The 23,623-nt window shown below is 37.9% G+C and overlaps 1 protein-coding gene across 6 annotated transcripts in view; it reads right to left on the bottom strand.

Annotated features, from left to right (window-relative positions):
* The window catches only part of NCKAP5 (NCK associated protein 5), a 376,424-nt gene that overhangs the window by 81,798 nt on the left and 271,003 nt on the right, over nt 1–23,623 (bottom strand). For all 6 annotated transcript variants that reach the window (XM_088168358.1, XM_088168359.1, XM_088168357.1 and 3 more), the window contains exons 8-10: nt 11,819–11,887; nt 5,350–5,388; nt 42–161 (exon numbers count right to left, since the gene is read on the bottom strand). In XM_088168358.1, coding sequence (XP_088024484.1) covers nt 42–161; nt 5,350–5,388; nt 11,819–11,887 — 228 coding nt within the window. The remainder of the gene's footprint in view (nt 1–41; nt 162–5,349; nt 5,389–11,818; nt 11,888–23,623) is intronic.

The following is a 23,623-nucleotide window of genomic DNA, read 5'->3' on the forward strand; positions in this document are numbered from 1 at the left end:
ATAAAGCTCATAGCTCGCTTCCTGCAAAGGCCATTTCCTACCTGAAGGAGGAGGTCAGAAGCTGGTTTGACTTTCTGCTGGAAAAGCACACTTAAAGTTCGATTCTGTTGTTCCAGATCAAAAACTCTCATTTTCAGCTTTATACATTCCTCCCTCAGACCCTGCAGCACAAGGGAAAACAGTAAGATTAGAAAGCAGGTAACAGAAGCACATAAAAAGCTCCAATGTCAGATGCTAAGAAGAAATAAACACACAAATTTTAAAGTGGAATAAATCAGAAAAATGTGCTACTTCATTTTCTCTGGTTTTTTGATCATCCATTATAACATTAAAGAAAATCATGTAATGACAAACAGTAGCTACCTGGAGCCTCCTTTCAGTTTTCTGTTAGCATAAACATGACTTTGCTAGCAATGTGTTCCATTTTGCAGCTGACAAAAAGCATGAAGCAGCAATTAATATATAAATATTGTCACAAGCATGAGCTAAATAAAATGCATAAGCTATATCAAACTGTGCCTTCAAGGTACTCTTCTGAAGTCTGATCCCTTCCTTGCTTTTTCTGGAACAACCAAGTCAGCATTGCTGTGCCTGATGTGCATGGGCTGTGTCTTCCCAGGATGTGCCCAGGGGGGCAAGAATTGGCATCCTGGCTGTATGAAATTACTGTGGCCAGCAGGACCAGGGCAGTGATTTTCCCTCTGTACTGGGCACTGGTCAGGCCACACCTCAAGTGCTGTGTCCAGTTCTGAGCCCCTCACTAAAGAAAGACATTGAGGGGCTGAAATGAGTGCAGGGAAAGGCAGTGGAGCTGGGGAAGAGCCTGGGGCACAAATCTGATGAGGAGCAGCTGAAGGAGCTGGAGGCGTTTAGCCTGGGAAAAAAAAAAAAAGAGGCTCTTTTCACTCTCTACAACTCCCTCAAAGGATGTTCTAGCCAGATGGGCATTGGTCTCTTCTCCCAAACAGCAACTGATAGGACAAGAGGAAATGGCCCCTGGAATGGCCTGCAGGAGGGCTTCAGGTTGTATATTAGGAAAAAAGTTCTTATGGAATGGGCTGTCAAGCACTGGAACAGGTGGTGGAGTCATCACTCCTGGAGGTATTTAAAAGCTGTGGCACTTGGGGACATGGTTTGGAGGGCTTGGCAGCACTGGGTTGATGGTCAGACTTAATGATCTTAAGGGTCCTTTCCAATACAAGCAATTCTATGATTCTATGAAAAAATTTTAAATTGGCCATTAGAAGCAGAGTAGAAAACCAGTCAAGCCAATAATGTCTTTCAGATACAGACATCTATCTATCTATCTATCTATCTATCTATCTATCTATCTATCTATCTATCATCCATCTATCTATCTATCTATCTATCTATCTATCATCTATCTATCTATCTATCTATCTATCTATCTATCTATCTCTGTCTATCCATCTTCAGTGTAAAACCTGCTTTTCCTGGTCACATGAAGTAACACAGGATTCTGTCAGAGAGGATTTTGGAGACAATGACATGAGCTTTTCAGTGTATTTAGTGCAGCTGCCCATTTTGAGGTAAGAGAGCTTCACAAACCAGGAAAGGTAGTCTTCTAATAAAGATTATATGTAAAAATAATAAGCTCCAGCCATATCTTGGTTTGTTTTTTTAAATTTACGTTTCCAAAATACTTATCCTTATTTAAATTTAGGGCATTTGCTGCCCTGTGGTATTGCCTAGCTTATATGAAGGTGGAGAAAGAGGCCTCAGCACCCCCATATGCTGTCCTGTCAATACCATTAACAACATGATGACCTGGCTTGATGAGAGAACAACTCAGAGGGGGAAATTGCAGTCAGATGTAGCTTACATTCTTGCCCACAGTTGTTCTAGTCTCTGCTGTAACCAGCAGAGGTTATAAGAGGTGAACACACAATAAAATATGTTCAACTTGAGACTCCCAGAAAACTGTAAACATCTTTTTATGCATATGTATCAGATTTTATGAATACTGGATGAATGCAGTTATTTTCTCCTGATGGTTTTATAACATTTGTTTTAGGTGGCTGTCAAGTGGCTGTTCAGTTGAAATTAGAGCCTTCCAACAGAACCCTCCAAAAATCTTGAGGCCGATTTCTAAAGCCCTGAAGCTTTGTTTCCTGTCAGTGAGACCTCTTATCCTTGGTCTTGCACAAGGCAATCTCTATTAGGAATGGAGATTGCAAGCATCAAGACCCATCATTATCTGTCTTTCACAAATCAGAGAATTTAAAACTGAGCCTTGGCTGTTACAATAGTGCTTAACATTTCAAGACTACTGAGGGCACTGAACAGGAAAAATGATTCACAGAAACTAACAGTGTAGAAAAAAATTAAATCTTAGCAAGGCCTCTGCCCAAAACCTTCCTATCTTACAGTTTTAAAACTGTGAGATTTATGTTTCAAACTTTAGAATTTCTATAAAAAAGTGAAATATAAGATAGTAGATTACCCACCCAGATGCTATAAACCCTGCCAGGGTAATGCCACACATAGCACAGAGGAGAAACGAGGCACATAAAGGTAGCAGTATTCTGATAAAATAAAGTCTGAGTTTAGAAACTTGAAGTCCTAAAATTACCAATTAATACAACTATCAAATGTCTGAAGCATATAATTCCTCCCCTGTGGGCAAAACAACTAGCTATTAAAGTAGCAGTCTTTCAAATATTTAAAGTACTCCTAGGGTTTCAGTATAGAGATATCTGAGCATCTCTGTGGTCTTGCCTTATCTCTTCAGTGTGAACCAGACCCACTCTTCTCCAAAATGGGATCCAATGCCCTCAGCAGAGGTTCCAGAAAAACACTGCTCTCCCTCTTGAATTAACACTTAATTCACTTCTTTTTTATTTAATTGATGGAAATGGAGAAATAGCTTTCATACAGAATCCAGAGGAAAAAGACTAATCTCCTAAATACACTCCTATGGAGGGGATTACAGTGCAAGAAGTACATATACAGGTAAAAAAATGATTTAATTAAATGGTTTAGCTCAAATTTCAAAATGCTGATCCAGGTCTTAACATGAAAAAAAAAAAAAAGAAAAATCTAATTCTCAGCAGTTCAATCAGCTCATGTTATATGAGAAATCTTTCGGTGGAAGGAGAAAGAATGGATGTTTTCAGTATTATAGCATACAGGTTTGCCTCAGTTAATTTTGTTGGATGTCTGACATCTTAAATTTCCTAGAGGCAAAATTTTCTATTAGTAAGTGGTAGAAAATCCATAGAATTTTGCTACATAAAATTGTGAAATTATGCTGCGTGGCTAACTCAGCACAAATTCAATTTAATATAGTTTCTCCAGTCACACCAAAAAAAAGTCTCTCATGTTCGAGACATTCTCTATGTATTGTAACAAATTACATACTTGAAAAGTGAACGTTTAAGACTGTAATTCCATTTCAAGGATTCAGTGACATTGATAAATCACTCAAGCTTTGCTCACTCAATTTGTGTCACCAGAATCTCTCAGTGGGATCAGAGTCTTTCCACATCCCGGCAAGTACACAGCGCTTTGCTCGTTACAGCATGTACTTCATTTAAGTGAAAATTAGTCCTTGAGGGATGATTTCAAATTCACAGCAAAGCCCACGCAGTGTGTGCTACTGTACAAAATCACTCTTCTCCTTTTGTGAACGATCTCAGCTTTTTCTTCATGTCTTGCTCTGCTCCGCAGGTGTGTTATCTCTCTGTGGCATGACTGACTCTGTCCTACTGCTCAGCTGCACCATGGTAGATTTATCTGTTTACCAGCTCCTGTTTGGGTTCTGGTATCTACCCTTTTGGGACTGGTGTGAGGAGTGCAATTTCCTCTTTATTGTACACTATTGTGTTCCTGTCTTTTCTTATAAAAGGACTTGTATGAACGGTGTCAGGAGCACTATAACAGTTAATATTCATTAGCATTTAGAAAAGTACCCTCTTTCCTCTTTCTATGGATATTAAATTAGTGTTATTACTCAGTAATAGGTAAGCAGCTGTTAAATCCCATCAACCCTAAGTAAATCACTTTGTTAAATGTATTCAGATCTGTTTTTATTGTATCCTTAGGAACTCCTTGGTTCCTATGGGTTTGGAAGGATTAATTACTGAGGAAGTATGTAGTCATCAAAATGTCTGATACCTTTGCAAAGGGTATCAGGAAGCTCCTCTCTCCATTTGGGAAACAATCAAAATATTCCCAAACTAGAGATTAATATATTGAGATTAACCCTCTGGCGAGTATTTCACCATACATGGTTTTATAATAGAAAATATATATGAGTTTTTTGTGTCTATTAACATGAGAAAATACCTCCATTACCATTTAGACTGTATTGAAACACATATTTGGGATTTTTTTAGAAAATACCTCAAGTTATATTTCTAGCAGGTGTCACAGGAACAGCTCTGCAGTCCTCTGATGAGGCACAGACCCTACTCCTACACGTAAACAGAGAAACAGCACAGACAGCAGCAGGGCAAACTTCCCTGGATGTCATGGCTTGCACAAATCACCTCTGAGCTGCAACATTTCCAACTGCTGGAAGGCAGTATCCCTCTTCCAGAGTAAAAACCTTTGTTGTGCATCTAAAAATCATGGGATGAGCAATGATACTTTCGACCCTGCCTGTCCTCTCTGTCCTCACTCTTCCCTTTTCAGGGAGCATTCTGAATGATGTCCTGCTGGGCAGAATGATGTCCAAAAAGGGAGGCTTTGGAGCCAGCCCTCAAAAACGATTTGCATCTAGAAAACTTTTGTCCACGTGGCAAGAGTTTTCTTGATTATCTTAACTTGCTGCATTTTAAGAACATTATTACTTGTCCTGTCATTAAGTGTAGACAAAACAGTTTATATTCTCCTTTGCACTATCTGCTTTAAAAGACTGCATTTATGTCTCTTTCCCAATCATATTTTTAAAACTAAATGATCCAAAGCATTTTAATAATGCCACATCCATCAAGTGGTCTAGACCTCACAAAGGATCATTCCATGAATATTGAAATGCTCACAGCTTATTGCTATAGAACCTTATATTTTGTTTGTCTTTCCCTCTTTCTCCCCCTGACAAAATGAATTTACAGAATGATGTTTGACTCACTTCACAAAACTGAAGCTTAAGACACGACTTGATGCAGAACAGATCTCTGTAGAAACCAGAGTGAATCTTTTCAATGTGCCAGGTTTGCAATTATCCTACAAGTATTTTACCTGTGCAGTACTTCCCCTGCTTACTGAATGTGTGAACATAGTTTAAAAATGTCTACTATTCAAGAATATATGTATATCTCTCAAATAAACAATTAATATCTGCAAGCTTTAAGTTACACTGAAAATACCCAAATCACAACTTACCTTTTGAGTAAGTAGAGCCTGAACAACCTGATTAGCTACCTGAAAGAAAAAAGTGAACAAATTTACATATGTTATCATGTGTGTGTATGCATGACAATACCTTCTTTTGTGGCCTGTCCTGGTTTCAGCTAGGGCAGGGTTAATTTCCTCTCAGTAGCTGTTACAGTGTTGTGCTTTGGATTCAGAATGAGAAGGGTGTTGATAACACACTGGTGTTTTGGTTTTTTGCTAAGTTGTGTTTATCCTAAGTCAAGGATCTTTTTTTTTTTAATCTTGTCTCATGCTCTGCCAGTGAGGATGTGCACAAAAGAAACTGGGAGGGAGCATTGCTGGGCCAGGTGACCCCAACTGGCCAAAGGGAAATTCCACATCACAGAATGTCATGTGATAGAAACTGGGGGAGTTGCCAGGAAGGAAACTGTTCTTATCTCAACATACGAGTTTTATCGTGATTCTTCTCCCCATTTTATTGGATTTGAGCAACTGGCTGTGTGGTGTTTCATCTTTAAGATGGGCTTAAAACCACGACAGTCCTTTTTTGGAACCCAATGTAGAGCCCAAAGGGTTAAGGACAGATCCAACCAGAGTGAGTTAAAAGATTGTTATAAACATTCACTGTATTGGTTTCACAGTTACCAGTGTCTTTACACTCCACTTTCCATCTACAACCACCACCATTTCCAGCATTTTCATTGTTTACTAGTATTTTAATCAGATAATACCACTAAGAATACATGAAATCACATCAACTACTTCTGTGCTAGTCCTCATGATAAGCAAATGTGCACTGTATCAATTGCAGTGTGACATGAGGGGAATTTGGTAACTTCTGTCATCTCTTCTTTGCAGCAGATTAAACCTTCACAGTTCTATGTGTGGCTGGAGTGCATCAGCATGGATTGACTGCATCCACTAGAGCAGATTTTTACCAGCCAAGGATGGAGGCCTGAATGTTTTCATGAAGTTTAATTGTTTCTTGATTAAATATTGACAAAAAGGTACATCTATCATGACAAGCAGAAACCATAAAGTGCCACAGAAAATTAAAGACCCTACTGTCATCGAAATGTGGTTGGAAGGCATTCACCCCACACAGCACAATTGACTTGAATGAGATTACACACCATTGATTAGCAGAATTATATATTCTACAGGGAATTTTTGAAGTTATTTATTTTATACATCCTTTCTAATTTATATTTACCATCAAGGATAGGGGCAGTGAGGTGGAAGAAGTAGGGAGAGAAAGAAAGACTGAGGTAAGATTTTCTGTTGATGCTGTCTAACTTGAAGGTTCAACAAGTTATTCACAAATTATCACACAATGTACTGACTTATCATTCTGCTCCTGCATTTAGGCAGAGCAAGTAGAAATGTCTCTCTTAAAAAAAAAGATTTTTTGCTTTGGTTTCGGTTTACAGAAATTATAGTAAAATTTATGCAAGTATCACTAGATAATCCACATTGATTCTTGTTACTCTTGGCAAATTAAATAAAACCCCCACCACCACTGATATAAACTCAGATGGGAGCAAAGAGCTGCAGCAGATAATTCACTTCTGCAAATAATTTACTTCTGCTAGATACAATAGCTACATTTGATTCACACTCATAAAATTGCCTAGTATCAAATTTCCTTTCCAGACTGGTCCCTAACTTCAGGCAGCCTGTGGAACAACGCTGCAAAAGAATAGCTCTATACATGATTTAACAGAAGACACAGACTAATATTAGAACAGTAATAACCAACAGAAGTAAGCATGCTAGGGTTTTGAAAGCCCATGTGCCTTGCCCTGCAGGCTCTCAGGCTCTCCATCCAACACTGTTCCTTCTGGCAGGTGCTTTAAGGTCTGTTTGCTCTACCTGAAAATTGCACAAACCATAGCGAATACATTATTTCTTTACTTTCTGACACGGAGTTACTTTACCAAGGAAGAACTAAAAGGTTCTTTGAAGTGTGCACTAGTCACTCACAACAGCATAGCCTGCAAAATGACTCCTACAGCTTTACATATTGTACAGAGGAGTGTAAATGGCATAATATTCCAAACGGGGAAAATACTGAGCCTGCTGATGCATATATGATAAATTTTGCAGCTTTTGAGTGAAGATAGGTACCTAAATGGAAGTACCTGTCAGTGATCCATAGCTCCCATGGAACTCAATAAGAAAGATATGTAACCAGGTTCTTCAGAAAAGTGTGGCTATTTTTTTCTATTATCTAGCAACTTGACAAACTGTGTTGTTATTACCATTCAAGATTTTCAGGTCTGTATTTTTGGTATTCAGCAGGAACAGAGGTGGGAAGCCTTCAGTGAAATGTTCTGCAGTTACTAAAATTAATTTAGCACTCAATAAGTGGAATCATAGCCAAATGTTTGCATTTCAAATGAGGTTGCCATTCTACTCCTACAGCATATGGAAATAAGCTGCTAAACTCAACAATCAACTTCATTTTAACTTACAGGTATCAGGAGACACCATGGATGTGAATGAACAACATGAACCAGCTCCACAAAACTGATAGTCACAGCTACCAGAACCTGTGGAAACTGAGATCATTGAAGGCAGAGAAGATGCAGAAAGTGTCAAAATGTGGGGTTCCCACTTACATGAGGCATAACTGGCTCAATCCCAGGAAAAAGCAGGCTGTAAAATTCCTTCACCTATGACAGCTGAAGTTAATCAAGGTGAAACAAGGAATAGAACAGAGCTGGCTGGTTCCTTGCTCTGCTGTTCTGCAGAAGGTGACACTCCTTGTTTTTACACTGCCTACCTTTCCTTTGAGCTTTATAGCCAAGATTTTTAGGTGATGTTTCCTTTTCTGGATTGCAATAAAAGAGATAAAAGATCCAGCTTCACTTGTTCCTTAGGCAATTATGTTTACAAATATATGTCATAAAGTGGTCTTAATAGAAGAGGTATAAAAGAATGAATCAAAGAAAAGAGACCCTAATGCAACATCTGTTATGCCTTTTACAAGTACTGAGATTTTACACAGCTGCCTTTAATGTATGATTCCATATGCACAAAGACATTTCAAGTGTACTAAAATAAAAGATTTATCTTTTATTCAAATCTTAAAAACAGAATGCCTTTTTTAAAGATAACTCTGCATTTTTGATTAGTTAATTCTTAAAACATCAGCAAAAATATCAACTACCCCAAGTTGCATAATTTCCTGCACGTGAATATGGTGAAGTTTTGACAGAAATCTCAGTTGGCACAGTGATGTGAATAACCATGACATTGTCACCTACCAATAAACTGACAGCTGAATTCCACAATAGGAAACTGGGATTAAGCATGTTAACCTCAAAGCCCAAAGGTACAGGTACAAGAAGACAATCCTGGGTTTTGCATTAAATTTTTCAGCAACAGAAAGATACATTTATGGACTATGTCTGAAATTGAATAAGCTCTTTTCTTATTTATCAAGTACTGGAACATTTCAATGACACTTCTTTCCAAATACTGCTCCAAGTTTTTCACATTTACACTTCAGAGATGAACAATTATTTTAAAATCAGTGAATAATTGTTAAAATTCATAAAGGACTCTGCTCAGCTTGACCCATATGCTTTTCGGATTTAATCTCTCTGAACATTTGAGTTTCATTGAATTTTACCATGAAAATGATTAGAGAGCATGCATTTTTATGTCACAGTTGCGGGCATTGATGCAATATTAAATGTAGGGCATTATATTCAAGAAAGATACTATTTAAAATAACGGATTAAAAAAAAAAGAGACAAAAATAATGGCAAACATAGCTTTTAAACTCAGCTCTGGTATCTCTTTGCTACAGACAGACAGAAAAATCACAGTGGCTATTTTTCTTCCTTCATATTCAACTTAATGGCCACCAACACCTGAGCAGAGAGCACATAGGAAATGTCCTTGTCACTTTGCTGTGACCCTGGGGGACCATGCAAGGTTAAATGTGCTGGAGTGCCCTGAGCAGAGTTTGCTGTGCCCAGGGGAGAGAAGCTGCAACCTGAGGCTGCTGAGTGATGAGTGAAAGATAGCAGAGTTCTCTCAATAGTTATCAAATGATGCTCCCAATTCCTCAAGGGCCTGTCAAGCCTCCCAGACATGTAACAGCCTGAATGGCCAGGTGGTAGCTTGGGAGGGAAGCACTCCTTGTGCATCAGCCCAGGAGAAGTCCATTGCACTCACAACTAATTTGACTACAGAGCCAAGATTTAAAAATGCAACTCATGGTTGTAGTAGGCACTCACGTGTCTCAGTGTCTCTTCAGCTGTCTCAGGTTTGGGTGTGATCACAGCCCTGTGTTCCCAGAACTGCTCTGTTCCTCACTGCAAACCTGCCAGGTGCCCTGAGGCAAAGTGGGGCTGCAGCACAGACATACACGGCTGCTCCTGAAATACATCTGCTCCTAAAAACACTGAGCAGCCTTGAGAGCCAGACTAGGGAAGGGCTGAAGAAATTTTCACTTTCAAGAAGAAGGGCTGGTGTAAGATGAGTTATAAACAGAGCAACTATCAGACTTAAAGCTCCTAAGAAAAGAAATTTTCCAGTGGAAATATTTTTAATTATTTTTTTAAGTCTTTATGCAAAGCATTTTATTTGCTTAAGATCTCCAGTAACAATCCCTGTCTGGAAAGGACTTCTTGGTTATTAACTAATTAAATGTCTGTCTCATCTCCTATTCTCTTTATTGTTACTACAAAGAAAGAGGGTGAGAATGTGTGATTTCTTGTGCAGCTCCACCAAAGGAATGTGTTCAGGTGAACCTGGGACTCCTGCAGAATTTGAAACTATTAAATATGGTTTTCTGGCCTCAGTCAGTGACAATTTCTCCACCCCAGTGACCAGAAGGCATTAGGTCCAAGCTGGTGTCAGCTGAAACTATGCTGGTTACACTGCCTCTGCCAAAGCATTGTGAAACACACACAAGAAAGAATGAGAGAAACAAAAAATAAAACAGAGAAGCCCAAACCCACAGGTGGTGAGAAGCACTTCCTCCTGAAAAAGTTGGCACAGTGAGAGAAGATGGATACAGCTGTGATAATACAGAAGAATTGAAAACAGCCAACATAGTGTCGAAGATAATAAAGTTCAGATTATAGTTTGATTTAATTATATGATCTTTAAACTGAAACAGTGTGTGAAAAACAATCCTGGGTCCATCATGTTATTGCAAACAGAATAAAAGCATGTTTTCTGTCCTTATAATCTGCACGGAGTGTTTTGCTGAAATGGACAGTTACAGTGCTTCACTCATTTCCAAAACTAATTATGTAAGCAGATTTTGTCCTAGACAATCAGAAAATAATTTTAAGTCAGGCTTTTTAATTTAAACAGAAGTTAGCAATTATATGGTAATTTCATCCTTATCACCAAGATATCCATGCGTGGTTCAAGTGTGCACTGAAAGAGTGACTCAGGCAGACAAAGGCTCTGCTCCTACCCCAGAGCCACAGAACGGGCAGAGCATGACCCAGGGGGAAGGAGTATCTGCAAATTCCCTGACAAAAATATGCCACTGTGGCAAAAAAGAGGATTTGTGCTAAAAATCTGCACTAAACTGGAGGTTTCTTGTACCAGAGCCGTATTGCTCAGGCTTCTAACACTTCAGCAAATGCCAATTAAAAATTTAAAAAGCTGGTGGGAAGACTGGAATTGTTCTCTGCCCTGGGTGGTTTGCTTGCTCACGCACTCTTTTCTCCAAGGTACAGCTGGGGTTCTCGTTTTGTTTGCATGTCAGCTAATTACTTATGCCACAGCACATCCTTATTATGGAATGGGTAAATGAATTCTAGCGAGCAGCTCTTCGAGCCACTAAGAGCTTTAAAACTGCTTTAAACGCTGAGGAAAGTTGAGGAACTTTATTGGGAGGAACAAGTGATCATTAGTACATGTGCGGAGAAAGCTCCATGCAGCAGGAGATGGGAGACACTCCTGGAATGCAGGCATTGCTGGAGTGCTCAGACAGTAAGTGAGGGGTGAATTATTTTCTAGCTCTAACTGGAAGCTCTGATTTAGCCAACAGCTAGAAAAATAAAACCAGCATGAAAGCTGTGTATGTAACCCTAGGGGGGAGCTGAGACACTCAATTCCAGGGTTATGGAATGTAGCACATGGGAAAGCTGAGGGATTCTTGATGGGAGAAGCCACTGCCACACGTGTTCCACTTTACAGAAAAGGAGGGCACAGTACCTAATACGGAAATTATAATCTCCTCCTCCTAAGGAAAGAAACCCAGTTCTATGTACTGGTCACAGGGATATCCACTTTTCAGTGAAGAGCTGTGGTCAAAACAGGATTTACAGCAGAGGTCATGGAGGACAACACCTTTGACTGCCAGACACATGTTCTTGGAATTAATTAGAATGAGGTAATACAAAAATTGCAGAACAATGTCAGCCTTCTAAGAGAGGGAGAGATTAATTTGTATTAATTTAATTATAGTAGCAGGTAAGAACAACCTTTTTATCTATCTTACCTCATCGAGACATCTTTCATACTGTTCTCTCTGATTTTCATTTTCCAGAGCCAGCGCTGAATTCTCTGCCTACAGTAAAATGGAATAAATAAGTAAATATGTAAATTTAGCAAAGGATGTCTTTCACCAGATGAGAATTCATAAAAATCCTCAGGGGGCTTACCTTCTGTACTTCTTCAATATCAAGAATAAAATGCACCATACAATTTATTTTGCTGCAGGTTGGTGTTTTGAGTTAAACCAGAAGTGACATTCATTTATGAGATTACTCACACCCTGCATTATCATTTAGAACAATATCATAGCAGATATTCCACGTATGTCCACCATGTCACCTTGTCAGGTGCAATAGAGTTGGCAATGAAACACTATAAAAGATATTGACAGATCTTCTCTTCCTCTCCCTTTTCTGTTTAGAGGAACTTGCTACCTGAGAACTTGGACACAAACAGAGGCAGCCTCTATCATTTTCCACTACAGAGAAACAAAAGCCAATATCATGTAAACTTTTAACTGTGGCAGCCCTTCTCAAGCCTGGTTTCTACAGTGGGGAACCCCACAAGCACAGGTGATTCTACAGCTAATTGGTGAATTATTATATCCTTTAACTGACCCTGATAAATTTAATAGTCTTTACTTATAAAAAAACCATCCAATTATTTCAAGAGTGAGAGGTATTTTGCTACATCTAAATGTAGTCTTGAAGCCAGAATTTTTTCTCCCACGTATGTAATTTTAAATATGATAAAAATTCCAGTGCAAAAGAGCCTTTCATCTCTCTTTAGTTTTCATTATGCTCATATTTTTGCATAGTGAAAACTTAAAATAGCACAATCTGGTAAGTAAATCACAGTAAATTAAAGTATTTTTCTCCATATATCTATATTGACTTTAGGAATTCTTACAGTATGGGGAAAGGAAAATCTCCAAAGTGTGATGCAGTTTCATCAGAGCAAGTTTCAACTAGTCTTCTCTTAAAGACTGAGAAACTAAAACAATATCTATAAAAATCTGTGAGTTAAAACTGGCTCTAGAAATCTCTCTGCCTCCCATGCATCACTTCCCATCACATAACCACAACACCAAAATCAATACATTCCCATAATTACAACTATTATACAATTTACAGTACTTGCATTCCTTTAACCTTCTGTCAACCTATACAACTTAAACTAGTGCTGTTTCAAAGGAATTGTGGTTACACAAAACAACAGTGATAAATATAGTTAACATTTGTAGTTTTAGAGGAAAAATAATGTAATGTGCTGTATGCTGTGAAAGATGCAGTTGCCTCTTCCTTGTTAAAAAAAGTCATTGAATCAACAAAATAAGAATCCCAAAGTCTATTAAATTGATTCATTAATAAAAATTTCAAATTCAGCTGAATCATAAAAGTCAGGCTAGGAAGCAAAAGCAAATGTACACTATTACCCAGAATCTTGAAAGAGATTGAAGAGTACAAGTGTGGTAAGAAACAAGGGCATATAGAGTTTACTTATTTAAAAGTCTAAATAAGCAAGTGTACAGAATCTGTGCTTTATCTCCAGGGTACAATTAAAGCCAGCAAAGGTGGTAAAATGCGCTGCATCATATTTTCACAATGTCACCTATGAATGGGTTCAACATATGGCTATAAAAAGTCTATGGGTGATCCAGCAGAGAGCACTGTGAGATGAGGCAGCAAAAAGTGGCAGATGCAAAAGTAGCAAAGTAGAAGAAGCTGCAAAAGCAGCAGTAAGAAATCAGAAGCTGGAGGGTAAATAGTCCTCCAGACTGAAGAGGCCATAGTTTGCTTTTAAGGACACATTCTTGCAGATTGGCTGATAAAATAATGAGATGTTTGCTACATGAAAATATTCCTGAATTAGAGATTTTCAGACATTTTCTCTATGAATATCCTCCTAAAATTCCATCCAAAAGAAATTCTTACTGTTCTGAAGCAATCAATAAAAGATTAGTCTGCAAACACTTCCACTCACACATATTGATATACTTATGGATTTTGTTTTTAATTTTTATTTTTATTAACATAAAAACACAGTGTGATTTTATCCTAAAATAGTTTGGGCATGCTGCTTATACACAGAAATGTGTACAAGAACTACAGCACGCACTGGTACAATATGAAATATACAGAGAGCTCTCCATGCGTCTCTTACTACATGTTTTGGAATGCTGTAAAATAGAATGTTAAATCTTCCTGGATCTGTTCACTGAACCTCTGATTTCAGCAAGCTATTCCATTACAAACAGGCTACTAAAATTAGGAAATCTAAACCTGACAGCATTATAAATAAATGCTGCATTTCAGCTCTTATCAATCCACAGTGGAAACATCTGTATCATAAAACCTGTTCTCACACCACTGGCTTTAAAATTGTAGTGAAAGGATGTAATTCAGCCAATGTTAGCTTGACTCTTGTGCTTCTTGATTGCCAAGCAAATCATACCTATTTATTTGGCATTTTTGTAATGAGGACTTGACTAGAAAGGAACACTTGACTGACTTTGCTTTAGATTCTGCCAGTCCCCACAACATGGGGAAACCAGTGCTTGATATATTAAATCACTCTACAGTGCAACCAAATACTTGACAATAATCCTCATTCCCCCAAAAGTATTCATTTGGAAAATTTGTAATAGCACTTACAGTCTCAAAACCCTGCCTCCTAATCCAAACCTTCATTTATTTAACAGAAATCACTGGGTTTTGATGTTATTGTAAGGCTGCTCAATTTTTGCTCCAAAGGATCTGCCTTCCTCTCATATTGTATATTCTGGGCATCCTTTGCCAGTTAAGCAGAGTACATCTCCTTGAAGGAAACTGCCATTCAATTTCCATTTTTATTTTCAGGCCACACTTAGAGAAGGCTAAGCTGCAAGAAGAAGCCCCCCTCTCTTCTCACAGCCTGAAAGCTTTTGCACACTTGCAGGCACGCAGGGGCAGTGACAGTTCTGACCCCAGTGCAGGCACTAATCCCATCCATGACCCGGCAGGGGACTGTGCAGGGAAAACTGAGCTTGCTGAGAACAAGCAACTGAGAGTCCTGAGAGCAGCACTTTCTGAGACAGACACTGATTTCTATAGTGATTTCTAGTTTTAGGCATAGCTGTCCTCTAGGAATTTATGTATGTTTTATGTCACACATAGAAATGAACAATCATTCTCTGTCCCTCAGCTTTACAAACACTGAATGCAGCCCAGCACACGTGAACACTCATTGCCTGCTACCAGCACCTCAGGCAAACACATCATCTCTTGGGGGGACAGCTCACAAAGTACAGCAGAATTCCGTCAGCCAAAAGTAACTGTGGCATAAATTACCACTAAATGAAACATCACTACATGCTGCTTTTGCATCATTCCAGATTCAAGGATCCTAAAATGTCAAAATAGACATCCCTCCCAATTCCGATTTGAGAGGAAGTATTTTGCACTAGAGTCTCTCTCAACATTGGAAAATTTAAAGATGACTTGGGTAATGCTAAGCAGCCTCCAACTACATGAGTTAGAGAAAACATGGCTCTGTGAGAGATGGAGGTTGAAAGGTAAAACTTCAGACTACTTTAACAAAACAGGCTGCCTTGAATTGATACCACTGTTAACATATAGTAATTATGAGAGACTTTGTCAATTGATTTTAATTACTTCTTCTGGATGAAAAACAGCCCTGGTAATAGATAGAGAGATAGACAGGTTAGATAGATAGATTAGATAGATAGATAGATAGATAGATAGATAGATAGATAGATAGATAGATAATTTTCTCCTGTGGGGCAGCTGTTTGCCTGGTTTCAAAGTTAATAAAAGCCTACACACCCAATGTTTCAACAGAAATTCCCCTGTGCTTTTATAATGACAACAAAATTAATTAAAACATTGAATTTTCTACTAGAATGCATGAATAAAAGAGAAGCATGATTAAAGGAGAATTATGTATAAGATAGTTTTCCTCACTCAACCTTTGTCTCAGAGTTGAGACAAAACAAAAGGAGGGGAGGGGGAAGAAAGAAGAAAGCAGGGAGTGATATGCGTTTTGCACTAAGGGAAGAGGAGATCATAGAATCACAGGCTGGTTTGGATCAGAAAGGACCTTTAAAGATCATCTAGTCATGGGCAGGAGATGAAGGTCTAAAGGTTGTACATCTAGTTAGCAGCTCAGCATGTTCTGAAGGTATCATCAATAAAGGTCAAGGGGAACAAAGTTATGACAGTGAACTTTAAAATCCCTGACAGAATGCTACCCCACTGTTACTATGTGCACTCCTTTGTTATTCATACTAAACCGTTTGTCCATTTATAGAAAGCTTTATTGATTTACACAGACATTCATTTGTCATGCCCAGTGCAGTGTATTAAGAGCTGTCCAAGCACTTCAAAGGTACTCAGCAATTTTTTTCCTGCTTTCAGCCTCTGATTTTGTATACTTCTGTGGTCACAGTTTCCTATAGCACATGACAGGTCAAACACTGTTGTTGGCAAAATAAGAAGTGATGCTGTTGCATTTTTTTCTTAGGTGCTTGGAGCATTTTTGGTAAGCTGCTATTCTAGGAAGAGTTTACCACTTGAACCACCTCTGTGTCTTTGGTCACAAGAAACTTTTTGCATGTTTCTGTCCCTGTTATGCACAAAATTTGTCCTTTGAAAGACTAATCCAACAAATTGTCAGAGAAAAGTTTAACACCTTACTTATGCTGGTCAGAAGAGCTGAAAATTAAATTTGTGCTTTTAAATCAATATAATTGTAGCAACAAAAGCCTTAATTTAATTCTAGCACTATAACAGCATTTCCACTGTCCACTTTCCAGTCCCTTTTATATTAGTAAAGACAGCTCTTTTCTAGGAGTAAAATGGGAACTGCACCTCAAGGCCACCTGTCAACATTTGGATGTTTCCACCTTGTCCTTTACACTTTTTCCACAACAGATCAAAGCTTGGGCAACCATGGAGCATCTCCCTGCTGAACAGCTCTGCTCCCTGGCCCTACATCCCCCAGGCACTGAGATAGGGTAGTGCTACCTACTGATTAAATAATCAGTGGATTTAGTGGGATAATACTAAAGTTCTTTTTTTATTTAAATGTCCTAGTCTTGACTATTTCTTCTGGATCATGGAGATGGAAAAAAAAAAAAAAAGACACCAAAAAGAAAAAATTAGTGATATGACACCCAGGCTTCTCACCCTTGCTTCAAAACACTTAGCCTTCTCGGTAGCATCATTTTCTGTTTTATTTTTAATAGCCTGTTATATTTAACCCCACTTAAAACATTTGACATATTTTATCTGAATTATTCAGCTGGTGTTTAATTCCCATTCACTTAAAACACGGCATGGAAGTAATACATATGTGACAATAAATAATAAAACACAGAACCATACAAGTGTCAATTATAGTTCTGGCTATAAAAAGACCACAATAAACCTTATTGGACAGCACTGGTGGGGATCATTCTTGCAGTTCAAAACTTCAACAATGTTTTTTTATTAATTCTTTGCCATTACAAAATTAAATCTGAAAAGCAGTCTATCTCCCTGGACATGCCCTGCTATAGCTGTGCTACCCCTGGGTCTGTAGACTCATAGAGAGCAGTATAACCTTCTAATGTATGCTAGAAATCAGAAGATATTTATTCAACATCAGGAAACTACCACAACCACTTAAGGTTACAAAAACCCCTTGGGTTTAAATGTTGAGAACAAAAAGCAGCCCAAGGTCTGTGCAGCTTCTTATGATGCCTCACCAATTATTGATGAGGAGATTCATGTATTTAAACATGAATTTACAGCAGAAATTATGTAACAGTTTTTAAATTTGTGTTGATTTCATGCTGTCAAAGATCAGAACACAGAACTTGCTCATTTATCTGCAGATTTTTAGCAGTTTGCAGGGAGACATTCCCACCCACAGTCCTGGATGGGGCTCATAACCACAGAAAGCTTTTCCTGTCTGCTGAGCATTTCCCAGTTCATACAAGACAAAATAATGGGTGTCCAACCTAAATGAGGAAGCCTCCCTTTGGAGAGAAGAGTGCAACTTGAATTTATTCCTCCAAATCTACTTATATTGGATAAATGTACAAACTTCAGGAGCCAAATCCAACAAACCAGAACCAAAAGAGATTCATACACTGCTGATGAAAAACGACTCTAAAAATGTTCTAAAAATGACTAGAGCAAACCTCATATTCCTGGGAATTTCTCTGTTAAATTTTTTTTTTTTCCCACAGAATTTGGGACTGGAAATTTTCAACTGGTCCAAGAATGGCAATATTAGTCTTCTTTTTCTTACAGTTAAGTCTAAAGTGGTTAAGAATGACAAGCCTTTAAAACCTTCAACATTTTCACTTCTGACACCACAGAACTGTTTGGAGTTGACATTTTAAGAAGGTTAGGAATAGATCTAGCAAAACAGACTGCATTATAAGCACAGGCTTATCTTCAAGCAAATAATCACCTAGGCTACAACTAACAGATATATCAATAATAGAGTTGTATGTTTACCTCCATGCAAATCGTGGAAAACAGTAAATTCTACCAGTATTTACAGAGATAATAATAGACTCTCAACATTTCCACTGGTAAAGCACAGTCAATACAGGCCTATGTACAAATGGGTTAAAATTATGAAGGATGCCTTCTTTTTTTCCCCAAAAAAATTCTTCCAAATGATCCCATATAAAAATATTTTTGAGCATGAGGAGTAAAAGAGATCTGAAGAAGCAGAGACAGGCAGCATACAACTGTATTTCCTGAAGTTAAAGGCATGGTCTATGTAACACATGTGCACTTGAAAAAGCATGGAAGTACAAGCATGGAGAGCCAAAAGCCTTACCAAGATTCTCATCACATTCTTTTTTACCCTTCTTCTTGTTTCAACTGATTTGTTCCCTTATGGAATTGCTCTCCTTAAGAACAGAGAGCATTTCACTCTGACAGACTTACTGTGCTTCACCATGTAATATTCACAGGCAGTTATTTCTTCTAGGAAATAAAAATCCCTGGTCCATGTAAAAAGGTCTGAGACCCTGAAACTGTAAGTCAAACTAAGATTCTTAAAATTAACACAGACAGACAAAGGCAAGTGGTGAGGACTTGATTAATCCAAAATGGCATTTTGCCTTTGATATCAACTTGTATGTGACACATACCTAAGTATCTTTGCATTAAAAACTCTTATAGAAGCCAATCATATCAGATTTGGCCAGTTGCATTTGTTTCAATTTTTCCTGCCAAGGGAAATTCTAACTCTTTGAAATAGTATTTATTTGAAATTAGTAAAGATTAGTTGAAAACTATGTGTAAACCCAGCACTGAAGCTCAATAAAAAATTTATGCTGCAGTCATTTTCAGAGACAATATTTGCTTTGCAAGGAAGCATTTTGGAGAAGACTTTTATCAAATTTAGGAGTGACATTGAAACCAATAGCTAAATTTTGATTTTGAATTCTTGTGAAATGATACATATGGCAACCACTTTTAAAAAAAAGTTTTTAAAAGGTAGTTTTTATTTTCTTTGTTTTTTTTTTTAATTTCAGATATTGAGAAAAACTCATTTATTTTAAGAGAGTTTTTCAAGCAATAAGAGAGGCCACTTCAGAATTTACTGTAAATGAATTATCCTTCAAAGCTGGGCAGTTTTGACCATGAGCTCACTGACACTGACAGTTTTGTACTTGCTGTGATTCCATTATCCACACCTGAGTAGCACTCAAAGCTTCAAGGTTCATCTAATGGCGAGGTTGAAAAGAATAGGACATTTCAGATCTGTGTATGAAAATTAATGTTTGGGCCAATTTATCCCAGCAGAAAACAGTTCTTATCTTCCCCCTCTTGTCTCTGAGACATTCAGAGAAAATATGAAAATACTGCTGCTGATTCCTGACACTGGGAAGTGGATCTGGAAAAGGAAGACCAAGGGACAAACCGCCTTCACAGGTAGAAAACCTTGAAATTAAGTATCAGGAACACAAGGATTACATAAAGTATAATCAGGATTTTTTTTTTTTAATTTCTAGAAAATCTATTTATCAAGGGCAGCCTTAAAATAGCTTTTCTATGTTTTTTTTTCTAATAACATTGGACTGAAAATAAAATATAATTTCACAGATCAGTGCAAAAAAAATTGCTTTAATGCTGTAACTGGTGCTTCCAGGCTGCCCAGTGCACCTGAACCAAAGGGCGGCTATTAAATGACAGTAAACAGTAAAAATCTGGAGTTCAATTTGGTACCATCTTCAAGGAACACCAACACCAACCTCCTCCCCACTCACCCATTCCACTCCCCCAAGGAAATTACACAAGTGAGTTTGCTCATGGGGGCTGATGATAGAAACAAAATATTCTGACTTTACTGCCTTCCTGCTCTTTGTGCCCTCATTTAATGTATAACCTACAACACAACTGTGTCCCACACCCAATAATTTTGGATCTCACTGGAAGGTAAAACAACAGATGTTTTGCTCTGACTTCAGAGAAAGTACATGCTGAATATTTATCAAGAAATATTTTTTTTCCTAATTATATATCCCAAGTTCCTTCATTTAGTTCAAACAAAAGTAAACAAAAATAATTGTGAAATAAAATTATTTAAACTGACAGTCTGGAAAACACTGATTCCATACACTTGAATGTCACATTCACTGGTTGGGCAATGGGAAATTCATACCAGTTCTCTGCTATGCAAGTGGGAAAATAATTTGGGGTTTTTTTCCTTTTCCAAAGAAACATGTATGAGTTTTTCCACAATGGAAAAAATAAAATATACAATTGGTTTTCCACTTAAAAAAATGTCCCTTGAACTTTCTTTGAGTTCCGAGAAAAAGAATTACTTTTCTTTGTTGTACTGTGTAATAGATTTAAAAATTATGTGATGGTGTAATTGATATTGCCACAAAGTATTTTAAAACATAATAAAATAAAAAATATTCTTTTCCTCCTCCTGTGCTGCATTATTTTACTCTTTAAAGACTTCAAGTTAAAAGCTTCCCACCACAATAAGCTATTAATGTCACCTGTATCACAGTTTGCAACATAAATTTATAACAAGTTTTTCTGTTTTAACTACATGGGAGCACAGAGTTATTCCTGAAGGCGATGTTTCCTGCAATTCCACTCTCTTCATCAGAAGTCACCCATAAGTCAACCTCCCCAGGTATTTCAGAATGAATTTCTCTTGATGATTTCGGTGATTTCTGTCGCTCCCAGCTAAGGAGTTGTGAAGCCAAGTGGAGCAGGACAGGCATTGCTGCTGTGTTATGGAGAGCATCAAACGCCACATAACGTGCAGCAATTGTTCTGTAGCCACTAGCCAACTCCTAACAACTGAATCACAAAATTACTGCTCATTTCTTGCTAGCTGAAATGAAATTCTATTTGCAAATATCACCTTGTTTCTCCTGAGAGCTTTGAACGTTTTTCTCTTTTATTCTTACAGGCACACAGCAAGAATTGGGCAATGCTCCTTGCTCCACACAGCCACACGTTGCTTCTGCACTGACATTTGTTAAATTGAAAGTTGTGATTTATTCAATTTTTAATCTTTTATAGTGAATTTGCAGAGTAATTGTATTTGGCCCAGAAGAGCAACGGCCCAGGCCTCAAAATCTGTCTTTTAAGATTCAGCAGATTAGAGGTTTTTTTGTTTTTTCTGCCTTTTGCAGACGGTGCTCACTTAGAGAAGATGGGATAAGGATCCCGTGGAAACTGTCTGATGGGGCAGCATCTAATTGTGATCCTAACTAGTTATAGGAAATATCTCCAACAGAGCTGGCTGACCATCCACACTGGCTTTTTGGCTCGGATGAGCTGTGAGTGTCCTCATCTCCAGTGATTTTTCTGATCATCACACTGACCAGGCTACAGCTCACACTGTATCCTTGGATCCAATGGACAGAGGTTTCTCTTACAGGAAATGGGAAGAGGAATTCCAGCTGCTGCTGGGCTTACCTGGAGTCAGAGTGACTCCCCAAAATGTGCACAGCACAAGTCTGAGGATCTGCTCCTGTTACACTGCTCCCAAGGCAGACACACAATTATAACAGGATATCTTCCAGCATTAATAGGGAAGCCCTAAGGAAGTCAACTGCCAGAACAAAAATGTATCCCACAATACCAAAATAAAAGAGAGGCCTGTTGGGAGCTTTTTCCTGCACACAAGAGAGATGTGCCAGAGGAATTTTTCTACTTGGATATTTTTATAGCTTTGTACATTATGAAAAAAGAAAATAAAAAACTGTACAGAAATATATACATTCAAGCCAGCTACATGGAAAGCAAATTCTATTGTAATTATATATTATTAAGTGCCACTGTGTTATATTGAACTCTTTCTCAATTATTAATTTAACCTTGCTCTTCAGCATATAAAATTTGTCCCAGATTGTGTTCGTTGTGCTTACATTTGTTGACAAACTATGTTCTAGGAGGTCCAAGAAATGCCTTAGACCACAACTTCGGGACAATGTGGCAAAACAGAAGTTCTTAAAAGAAACCAAGTTTGGCTGAAAATCAGAGTCTCATATGGCACATATTTTAGGTCAAAGTTGATGGAATTCAGTGGTGCCCCAGTAAGAAGCTCAGGCATGAAAAGCACAGCAGCAGCAGCAGCCCAGCCCTAATCTGCAAAATGAGCCAAATTCACATCACACATAATTAAACACAGCTCAAGTGCAGCCACTGAAACTGCACCCACCTTCATATGTCTAAATTTGATAGCCAAATATAATAACATCACTATCAAAGATGAGAAAATGTTGCTGTTATCTTATTCCAAGTTCCTGTTCAAGAGCAGGATCAGTGATTAATCAATTGGCCTAAAGGGAAAATGCAGAGAAAAGAAGAAAAATAAATCAATGTATGAAATACTATGCAATGTCACATATACCTAAAGCTGATCACATTACTGCTCTGTCAGATTGGCCTGCAATTGGGAAATATTCCTGCCTGGCAGATGTCACCAGTGAGGCAAATCACTTGCTCAAAATGAGAAATTCTCCTCTCTTATTTCTATTCAATGTCTCTGTGAAAAATACAGCTTTGGCTAATACGAGCAAAGTTCTTTTTTGCAATGAACTAAGAATATCTATTTTTACTCCTCTAAATGGGTGAAATTTTGAATAGTTACCCTAAGGTCACTGCAAAGGGCAAAATATTTGAGAAAAAGAGTATAAAGACAACCATCACTGGAACAGAAAGAAACCTGTATTGTGCCACAGCAAGAGGAGCCAAGAGGAAGGCTGTTTCTTTAAAAGTGAAGTTATGTCAACACTTATCTGCAAAGATCTGCTAAAGCTGGCTCAGGCTGCTGACACTTTGTCCTACTGGGGCCAATACTCTGGTTCTCAGGAAAAGCTCATTAGCTCAAATGAAATCTACATTACTTCTGCTACCTGAACTACTTTGCATGGCAGGGCATTATATAAAAAGACAGTGCTGTTTATAAAGCTTGGAACAGAGCCTTTTTCTCTGTTTCACACCTCCTACCTTAATTGAATCAAATTTATGCATGTATGTGTGTAACAGTAATCTCTGCACAGCACTGGGGAGACACTACAATGTCTAACAAAATCCTTTTTATGAGATACAGATCAGACTTAAGTTACAGAAAGAACATTCATTGTTATCTAATAAAAAGAATATTATAAGGGTCATTATTGGTAACAGCAGCTAAAGTATAATGACATCAAATAGGAAGGAAATTACCAAGGAGGGTGCAACAGACTTTTCTCTGACATGTCTAAGGTCTGAATAAGCAAACTCCATAAGGTTCAAAAGATGAAAAAGGAGAAGCTTTTGGAGGCAATTAA

Source organism: Sturnus vulgaris, chromosome 7 (genome assembly GCF_052056855.1).
Source record: "Sturnus vulgaris isolate bStuVul1 chromosome 7, bStuVul1.hap1, whole genome shotgun sequence".
In the NCBI taxonomy this organism is placed as follows: domain Eukaryota; kingdom Metazoa; phylum Chordata; class Aves; order Passeriformes; family Sturnidae; genus Sturnus; species Sturnus vulgaris.